The sequence below is a fragment of the Macaca fascicularis genome, chromosome 2 (genome assembly GCF_037993035.2).
Source record: "Macaca fascicularis isolate 582-1 chromosome 2, T2T-MFA8v1.1".
NCBI lineage: Eukaryota > Metazoa > Chordata > Mammalia > Primates > Cercopithecidae > Macaca > Macaca fascicularis.
In genome coordinates this window covers 95,963,266-95,972,992 of record NC_088376.1, presented here as the reverse complement: position 1 = coordinate 95,972,992, position 9,727 = coordinate 95,963,266, and the positions used below count along the sequence as shown (strand labels likewise).

Below are 9,727 nucleotides of genomic sequence, written 5' to 3'. Positions count from 1 at the left end.
AAGACTTGTCTTTCTTATTCTTATAAAACTCTGAAAGTGTCTAAAACCCTTAACATCACATCAGATTACACCTGCTTAGGGGGAAGTATCAAAGCTTCTGCAAGAGGAGTCTCCACCCCAGAGTTTGTAATAAATATAACGAAGAGGGCTGGATGAGGTGGCTCACGCTTGTAATCCCAGCACTTTGGGAGGCCGAGGCAGGCAGAACACTTGAGGTCAGGAGTTCCAGACCAGCCTGGCCAACATGGCGAAACCCCGTCTCTACTAAAAATACAAAAATTACCTGGGTGTGATGGTGTGCACCTGTAATCCCAGCTACTCAGGAGGCTGAGATATGAGAATCACTTGAGCCTGGGAGGTGGAGGTTGCAGTGAGCTGAGATGGCACCACTGCACTCCAGCCTGGGTGACAGAGCAAGACTCTGTCTCAATAAATAAATAAATAAACAAACAAACTGAAGAGCCAGTAGTTCCTGGAAAGTTGTTTATTGGGGTGATTGATCAAGGAGAGACTCCACTGACCTGGACTTCCATTGATCAGGGAGTGAGGAGTTAGGTGGTAGCTCAGGGAGACTGAAGGTGAGCAGGAATACGCAGCCTGAGCAACAGACAGGAAATTGTCCAGGGCCATCCTGAACCTGCTTGGTAGTACTGTGCTGGAGTTTTTGGAATTTAGAAGGGGACATGGTAGTCACTGGGGATAAGTGGCTAAGATAAGGAAAGTGAGTCTGGTAGAGCAGGGTGTCTATCGCGTGGCTGAACTGCACCCACTGCTCCATTAGCTGGGTCTTTGTGCATCCTGAGCCCCCATCTAGCTCGGTCTCTCTGGGTCCCAGCTGCTTCCCTGTTAACTCCCCCGCCTCCTTTGTGCCTGTGGAGAGGACAGAGGCTCAGCCATGAAGTGGGAAGGGACAGGATTAGAGGAGTGTGGGCAGTGCTGACTTCCCTCACCAGGCAGGTGGGTGGGGGTGAGACCCAGGCCTTTATTTCCCTTCCAGGCTGCAGTGGGACAGCATCTCCCTGGGCTGGTGCAGTGGAGCAGCAGGGAGTGGAACCACAGAGGCAGGGGTGCGGGCTGGGTGGTGGCCACGTGCAGCAGGTAGGTAATGAAGATGGTCTCCAGCAGGCTGCCCACCATCAGGGAGAGGGACAGGGCGAAGTAGACACCTGAGGGCAGAACAAATTATAAGTAAACCAGGCAAATTTATCTGTAAGTATTTCTCATGCCTCTTTCCTAAATCCAGTCTTCTTTCACAGCCCCTTCCTTCCTTCCTTCGGCGGAGCAGCAGCCATTTCTCCTGGCCCTCCTCCCTGGCCCTGGGTGCCTTTTCTCCTCCGGAAAGTGGGAGGAGCCATACTGATGAAGGGGTTGCCACTGGCAGGAAGCAAGTCATTCATCATGAGCAGGAAGACGTTGCAGCCCAGCAGAAGCGTTATCTTGAATGGGGCGTGATTCTCGCTCTCTGCTGGCAGGTAGAAGCTGAGGGCGTCAATGGCAATCAGAAAGCTACTGGGCACCAGCAGGTTTATGATGTAGAGGCTGGGCCTGTGCCTGATGGCCACCTGGAAAGAGACCAGAGAAGATGGCAGATAAATAGATGGCAGAGGGCTCAATTTGTATATCTGACCCCTAATCCTTGCCAATGTGCTGTGAGGCTGCTGGGGACGATCTTTTTAAGTAACATTTGCACATTTAATTGTGCTCGTCTACATAGCGGCCTCTGATTTGTTGTCTAATTTGCATTCATTTTTAACCTACTAGGAACACAATGACTGGAGAATTTTAGGTGCAAGTGGACCCTTGAAGTCATTGTGAGCAGTAGGGGTGAGCTGTTCCATTCTGAGTGGCAGGGCTTATTACAGTCCAGCCATTCCTCCCCTCTCCAGAGCAGCAGCGGGTGAATGAGGAGTGGGTGAATGGGGAGCGGGGGAGGCCTTGGGGATCCTGCTTCAGGGTAATTAGGTAGATGGGGCAGTGGGGAGCAGGCGCCCAACCCTCTGGAACTTTTTTTTTTTTTTTTTGAGATGGAGTCTCACTGTCTTGCCCAGGCTGGAGTGCAGGGGCACTATCTCAGCTCACTGCAGCCTCCACCTCCTGGGTTCAAGCGATTCTCCTGTCTCAGCCTCCCGAGTAGCTGGAACTACAGGCATGTACCACCACACCTGGCTAATTTTTTTTTTTTTTTTTAGTAGAGACGGGGTTTCACCATGTTGGCCAGGCTGGTCTTGAACTCCTGACCTCAGGTGATCCGCCCACCTCGGCCTCCCAAAGTGTTGGGATTACAGGTGTGAACCACTGATCCCGGCCTGGAGCTTCTTTTTCACTTCCCAAAGAGCATTAGGTCAAGAGGACAATCACGAAGCTGCTGGGATCAGAAGTCAAACAGGGACCCCTGGACTCACATAGAACATGATCTGGTCATATAGGTTGTTGCCCATGGACATCTTTGGGGTGGCCTTGTTGATGCCCAAGAGCTCCCATTCCCCCTGGGTTCGGATGACGTTGTGAGACGTGTCTGTGATCTCCCACACCTCCTTGTCCATGCCCAGCAGCATGCCGTCCACTGGAAGGGAGGCCGGTCAGTTCATTACTACACAGGTAAGTCTGCCCACGAAATTGGATTCCTCCCCCACTGAGCTTCTAAAACAAATTTTCGTCTGTCCTTTTAAAGCAGGGTATTCTGGTTTTCTCAGAAGTGGGTTACCTGACTAGCAATTCATATGTGTGTGGGCAGCAGCATTAATTTCTTTTGTTGTTGAAAACAAGAGTGAATCTAGTTCATTATGGGAATATTGGATATGACTCAAATGTGAGTCAAGAACTTTTGGAGTCGTTCCTATTTTCCTTCTCAGTCCCCCAGTTGTATGGTGGTGTTTTAGTGGAATCAAGCTTGAAGAGCTCAATATTTTAATAATTATATGCATGCCCACTTTGATGGTTTTAGTTTATCCAAATCTGCCACGTGACACCTGGTGGCATTCGGTTATATTAATTTACCGGTTTTTAAGTGTGTTAGCTATTAGAGTTAAAAGATTTGAGCTAAAAATTATAGGTGTGCAGCAGCTCAGAGTCAGCTGGGCCTCATTTGGCACAAGGGCCGCCCAGCTTGTAAAGCAGCAGTTCTTAACCCTGTCTGCATGTTAGCATCACCTGGGCCCCACTTGGGACAATTTAATTGGCATCTGGGGTGATGTGCAGTTATTAGGATTTTGTTTTTGTTTTTGTTTTGTTTTGTTTTGTTTTTGAGACAGAGTCTCGCTCTGTCGCCCAGGCTGGAGTGCAGTGGTGCAATCTCGGCTCACTGCAACCTCTCCCTCCCGAGTTTCACACCATTCTCCTGCCTCAGCTTCCCTAGTAGCTGGGACTACAGGCGCCCGCCACTATGACCGGCTGATTTTTTGTATATTTAGCAGAGACGGGGTTTCACTGTGTTAGTCAGGATGGTCTGGATCTCGTGACCTCATGATCCGCCGGTCTTGGCCTCCCAAAGTGCTGGGATTACAGACGTGAGCCGCTGCGCCCGGCCTGTTTTTTTTTTTTTTTTTCTTTTTGGAGACGGAGTCTTGCTCTGTCGCCCAGGCTGGAGTGCAGTGGCACGATCTCGGCTCACTGCAAGCTCTGCCTCCCAGGTCATGCCATTCTCCTGCCTCAGCCTCCCAAGTAGCTGGGACTACAGCTGTCCGCCACCACGCCTGGCTAATTTTTTTTTTTTTTGTACTTTTAGTAGAGACAGGGTTTCACTGTGTTAGCCAGGATGGTCTCAATCTCCTGACCTTGTGATCCGCCTGCCTCGGTCTCCCAAAGTGCTGGGATTACAGGCATGAGCCACCGCACCCGGCCCTGTTTTTTGTTTTAAAAACAGAGTCTCACTCTGTCACTCAGGCTGGAATGCAGTGTGCAATCACAGCTCACTGCAGCCTCAGCCTCTGTGGCTCAAATGATCCTCCTGCCTCAGCCTCCCAAGTAGCTGGGGCTAATTCTTTTTATATTTTGTAGAGATCGAGGTCTCACTATGTTGCCCAGGCTGGTCTCAAACTCCTGGGCACAAGCGTTCGTCCCGCCTTTGCCTCCCAAAGTGCTGAGATTACAGTGTGAGCCACTGTGCCTGGACAGTTATTGGTATTTTCAAAAAGCTTTGTTAGGCCACCAGAGTGGAGCAACACTGATCCAAAACCTTTTCTAACGATACCTACACCACTCAAATGTCTTTCCCTGAATCTTAAACAGCTACCAAAATGTGTCACACTTACCTGTGTGGAGGAAAGAACTGAAGGTGAAGGTACAGTTCTGTTGGTCAAAAGGGAAGTAGAAGATGTCCAGGTTACAGATGCTGGTCACCCTCATTGGCTTATTGTACTTTATTTGACCTTCACTGCTGATATAGGCAGTGAGACCTGAAGGCATCTGAGACACATCCATGCTGTTTGGGGAAGGAAGGGAAGAGATGGAGGCTTTATCAGCTCTTGTCTCCCTTCCTTCCAGGGCCTCCCCTGCTGTGCTCTCCTTCTAGGCTCTTTCTCTTTTTATTTATTTTTTGTTTTTGAGACAAAGTTTCACTCTTGTTGCCCAGGCTGGAGTTCAGTGACTCAATCTCGGCTCACTGCAACCTCTGCCTCCCAGGTTCAAGCAATTCTCCTGCCTCAGCCTCCCGATTAGCTGGAATTACAGGCGCCCACCACCACACCCGGCTAATTTTGTTTTTTTATTAGAGATATGGTTTCAACATGTTGGTCAGCCTGGTCTCGAACTCCTGACCTCAGGTGATCCACTTGCCTCGGCCTCCCAAATTGCTGGGATTACAGGCGTGAGCCACCTCGCCTGGCCCTGGGCTCTTTCTTTAATGTCACTCTCTCGCCTCTTCTACTTGTAGTGATTTGTGGAAGTCGGTTTGTCGAGACTGTGTGCCTGAATCTTTTGGTGGCCCCATGCCCTGTGCTGACCCTAGGCTGTTCTTGGCAGATGAGGTTTCATGCTGGCTTCCCCAGCCTGGATACGCACGATTCCATGATAAAGATGTCTGGGAGCCACAGGTTTTCAGCTAATACCGTGAGTTTATTGATGCCAACACACTCTTTTGGGTTCCAACTAATGAAAGGATTGTCCCACACCTGCATCAGGGCAGTGAGGGACAGAGGTGAGTGATGGTGAGCTTCTCCTGTCGGCCTCTCCCACCCTTTCCATTCTTCTTTACACCTTGATCCTCCCACTCCCATTTGTGACCCTAATGACCACAGCCTATCCCCCCCATTCTTGATTTAACAAAGTGTCACCAGAAAAGTGCCCCTTGATAGGCTTTTGCCAGGTAGATATTAAATATGGCCTAAAATCACTTGGAGCTAGGACCACACCAATATATTGGCCTGCAACCACTTAGCATTTTTTTTTTTTGGAGTTGCTATTTCTTCCTTCCTAAGATTCCCGGGGAGGTTTGGGTTCCCACGGTGAGTCCAATTCTACATGGAGTTATTTTGTCCCAGATCCCAGAAAAAGTTATACTTTGGGTAGAGGTTTGAACTAGAAAACTTTTAAGTCACTTTTGTGTGTGTGTGTGTGTGTGTGTGAGATGGAGTTTCGCTCTTGTCACCTAGGCTGGGGTGCAGTGGCACAATCTTGGCTCTCTGCAACCTCTGCCTCCCTGGTTCAAGCAATTCTTCTGTCTCAGCCTCTCGAATAGCTGGGATTACAGGCACCTGCCACCACACCCAGATAATTTTTGTATTTTTATTAGCGATGGAGTTTTACCATGTTGGTCAGGCTGGTCTCGAACTCCTGACCTCAGGTGATCCACCTGCCTCGGCCTCCCAAAGTGCTGGGATTACAGGCGTGAGCCACCGCTCCTGGTCCCTTTAAGTCACTTCTAACTCCTCAGGCTTAAAATTATAAATGAAGTGGGGAGGAGATACTTGAATCTGCCTTACCAAATCCATCCACAGGAATGACGTCAGCAGCTGGAGCTGTGCATCCTGACGAGGAAATTTCCATGCAGGATTATTAGTGTAAAAAGGTTTGGCCCATGTCCACCTCATATTCCCACCAATATTTACTAATTTATTGGGTCAGGCATTGTTGTAGATGCTGAATTGTCTTTTCCTCACTTGTTTCCCTTGTGTCTACGGGCAATTCTGATTTTAATTAATATACAGACTAAGAAACGACAGGATTCAAAGACAAATGGCTTCCTGAAAAAATATCACTGTAGTATTCTTCTTCGTGCCTCTCCATTGCATAGGAAAACCATCTAACTTGTGTTAAATCCATCCAGGGTACCTCTTGTTCACCACGGGGCCAGGGCCATGTTGGGTTGACAGGGCAGAGGGTCCTTGTTCCTTATTAGAAGCCATGGGAAAGATGCAGGGACTAAATCTCACCACTCCCAGGATGGCAGACAGGGTGAAGGAGATGTTGACATGGGTAGGGATGCTGTAGTTGGTGAATGGACAGAAGGCCTTTCTGTCAAACACTGCTTGGAAGGCAGCAGGGTCAACCCCATGCTGGTCAAAGCCTGAGCAATTGATGGTAAAAGCGTCGCCTTTTCCTATAGAGAGCAGAGACTCCGTGAGAGAGGGACTCTATTTCCAGGGCTGGAGTCTCTCTGCAGAGAGACAAAATAGGGGATATACTGAGAGGAGCAGGTGAGCCCCTCCTTCCCATGCCAAGACTCCCAAGGCCATGGTTGGGGGATGATGGGCTGGGCTGGTAGGCAAATGGTGGAAGTTGATGTGGTGAGCTGAGGTCAGGGCTCTATTCTCATTCCCATTGTTTCATCCTCATGCAAAGTTTGCCCAAATCTGTATGAAAACTTGGCTTAAGTGCAATGGCAGCTACTTCCAGGAGTCCTTTAATGTACCCGTCGCAAGGCTCTTGGCTCACCTAGCAGTAGAACTGCCCAAATCTTGTGGTCCAGGTCACCTAAAAATCGATGCTAATGCATTTCTCTCTCTAACTCTTAGGATCTTAGGTCTACTGAAGGCAAGAACTGATTTATCAAGAGGATAAGAGACATTTTACACAACTGTGCTTGCTAGGTAGATACGGGAAATGTAGTAGGTATCTGACTAGGTGCTTACCTTGGTGCTATGCATTCATTTTGCTCTTCTCAGATTTAGTGACCTCAGTTATCTTGTGGGTTATTTCTAGCATTGGGATCACGAGGTGACATCACTGAGCATACAGCATTTGTTCAGTCACAAAGTGAGGCCGGTGTGCCAGGCGCGGTGGCTCATGCCTGTAATCCCAGCACTTTGGGAGGCCGAGGTGGGTGGATCATAAGGTCAAGAGATCGAGACCATCCTGGCCAACATGGTGAAACCCCATCTCTACTAAAAATACAAAAATCAGCTGGGTGTGGTGGTGTGCGCCTGTAATCCCAACTATTCAGGAAGCTAAGTCAGGAGAATCACTTGAACCTGGGAGGCGGAGGTTGCAGTGAGCCGAGATCACGCCACTGCACTCCAGCCTGGGCAACAGAGTGAGACTCCATGTCAAAAAACAAACAACAACAAAAAACAAAAAACCACAAAGTGAGACCGGTGCAGATATCGTCTCTTGGCCACGGCCAGGGAGCCATCTGGGTAGTACCTGAGTGGCATCTTTGCCCCATTGCCATCATTATATGGTTCTTTTCTCTGCCTCCTTCTCTCTATCTCCATCTCTTTCCATAATATTTAAGGTACGTGCCCAGATTGGGAACAAATATTACTTCATGGAAGCAAAATATCTACTCATTTACACCTCAGATTGTCCCCTCCCTCAGGGCATGTTTAAAATCAGCAGCTACTCTTCCCATAGATATCACATCAAGAGAAACAGAGACAAGGAGGGGGGAAGAGGGTTGAGGCAGAGGAGCATCAGAAGTCGGTGAAAAGGTGGAATTGGAGAAGTGGTGAAATGAGACGGTTTGATAGATCCCTGTGCAGGCAGGAATAGAGAAAGTCTGTTTGTACTCATCAGTGAAATGTTTTTCTACCTGTCAGCAAAAGGAAATCAGGACACAGACATTATGGAAGAAATATTTAACACGTTCATTCTGAATGCCCTCCAAGTGCTAGAGGTGAGTCCAGGTGTCCCTCAGAACCACATTCTGGTCTTCCCTGTTCTTGTCCCATCTTACCTTGAAGCAGAAGACTGACAGTGAGGCAGAGGAGGACACCCCCCCTCGCAGGCCACCCTCCTTCCATTCTTCTTTCTGGACTCTTCTCTGGGGACTCACCAGGAGCCCCCAAACGCTGGAGCTTAAAGGAGCTCAGACCACACCTTGCTTGCTGGTTTTGAATACTACTCATGGCAAGTGACCACTCCCTGTGAGAGCCTGTGGCCAGAGAGGTCCCACCAAGTGTCCTGCGTTGGCTCTGCCCAGGTGCACCTTCCGGGCTCCAGGCAGGCAGAAAATTGGGCGGACACTGGGGAGAAGCATTCTGTTTGGCAGCTGTGTGCTGAGATCCAAAACAAAATAATGTGCCTTAATGAGAGAATGTGGGCTGGGGAAATTAGGATTGTGTGCTTCTGAGACCAGGGACTCTGCAGATTTGGAAAGGTGGCAATACTTAGTGATTTGGTTATGAATACCAAAGTATATCTTTTTTTTTTTTTTTTGAGACAGAGTTTCACTCTGTTGCCCAGGCTGGAGTGCAGTGGCGCCATCTCGGCTCCCTGCAACCTCCACCTCCCTGGTTCAAGTGATTCTCTTGCCTTAGCCTCCGGAGTAGCTGGGACTATAGGCACCCGCCACCACGCCCGGCTACTTTTTTGTATTTTTAGTAGAGACGGGGTTTCACTGTGTTAGCCAGGATGGTCTCAATCTCCTGACCTCATGATCCGCCCGCCTCGGACTCCCAAAGTGCTGGGATTATAGGCCTGAGCCACCAAGCCCGGCCCCCTTACCAAAGTATCTTACAGCTTTTGTTGACAGTGGAATTATTCCAAATGCCAAATTATAAAGCTTGGTTCATGCATTCATCATCTAGTGTCTGTACTTTTCCAGTAGCCCCTAACTAGATTTTCTCTTTACAGTGTCTCTGCCTTTCTGATTTATTCTCCCCAAACCAATGTTCTCTATATAATTTTTAGGCTATGCATTGATTACATGATAATAAAAAATCATAAAATTAAGATAGTAACACTTTGTGCTGTCAATAGTGTTAATACATAGCGTTATTGTAAACTAGTAATCTCAGCTAACATCAATATTATTGGCATGTGTTAATATTATGTCTTATGTCACCACATTCCTATTAAAAAAAAATCGGCTCAAATGAATGAATTGGAGCATTTTTATTTCAAGTATCTAAGCTACATTTCCAGAAAGACTTGGACATTTTTTCCTTGCAGAAAGGGTGAAGGGCCAGATGTAGAATACAAAAGAAACTTTGTTCAGAATCGATGATCAGGACAGCCCTAAGTAGAAAGTGCTGAAAAATGCAGGAATAACTTAGAGGCCCAAAGTAGGAAGGCAACTGGAGGGGGCTGCAGTGGATTCCATTTGAGGTTTGCAGTAGCCACAGTCCTTCAGACCTACCAGCTCTGCAAATAATTTCTTCCCTGATTTGGAAACTTGGCCAGCCTGAGCCAGAGGTTGAACGGAAAGGAAGAATCAAAGAGGGGAGAAAGAGAAGCAGAAACGTGGCTAGAAGTACTGGAGTGGAAGGAGCAAGAAAGGGAGGAAGAGAAGGGAACAGAGGAATTGTTAGAAAACCTGCTCCAGGCCAGGCATGGTGGCTCACACCTGTAA

At 48.2% G+C, this 9,727-nt stretch overlaps 1 protein-coding gene across 1 annotated transcript; it reads right to left on the bottom strand.

Moving 5' to 3' along the window:
• Positions 1-479: 479 nt before the first annotated feature.
• HTR3C (5-hydroxytryptamine receptor 3C) lies at positions 480-8,177 on the bottom strand. The gene is made up of 9 exons (XM_005548435.3): positions 8,111-8,177; positions 6,369-6,535; positions 5,919-5,963; positions 4,999-5,108; positions 4,251-4,420; positions 2,403-2,563; positions 1,358-1,562; positions 951-1,166; positions 480-870 (listed from the first exon to the last, which is right to left on the bottom strand). Exons 1-9 carry the CDS (start codon positions 8,175-8,177, stop codon positions 485-487), a joined length of 1,527 nt encoding a protein of 508 aa, XP_005548492.3. The 3' UTR covers positions 480-484.
• Between the last annotated feature and the right edge of the window lie 1,550 nt (positions 8,178-9,727).

Coding starts and splice junctions, on each gene's coding strand:
- HTR3C (XM_005548435.3), bottom strand. CDS start 8,177: ATGGAAGGAGGGTGGCCTGCGAGGGGGGGTGTCCTCCTCTGCCTCACT. Junction 4,421..4,998: donor GACATCTTTATCATGGAATC/GTGCGTATCCAG, acceptor TTCCCCAAACAG/CATGGATGTGTCTCAGATGC. Junction 871..950: donor CACCCCCACCCACCTGCCTG/GTGAGGGAAGTC, acceptor TCCTCTCCACAG/GCACAAAGGAGGCGGGGGAG.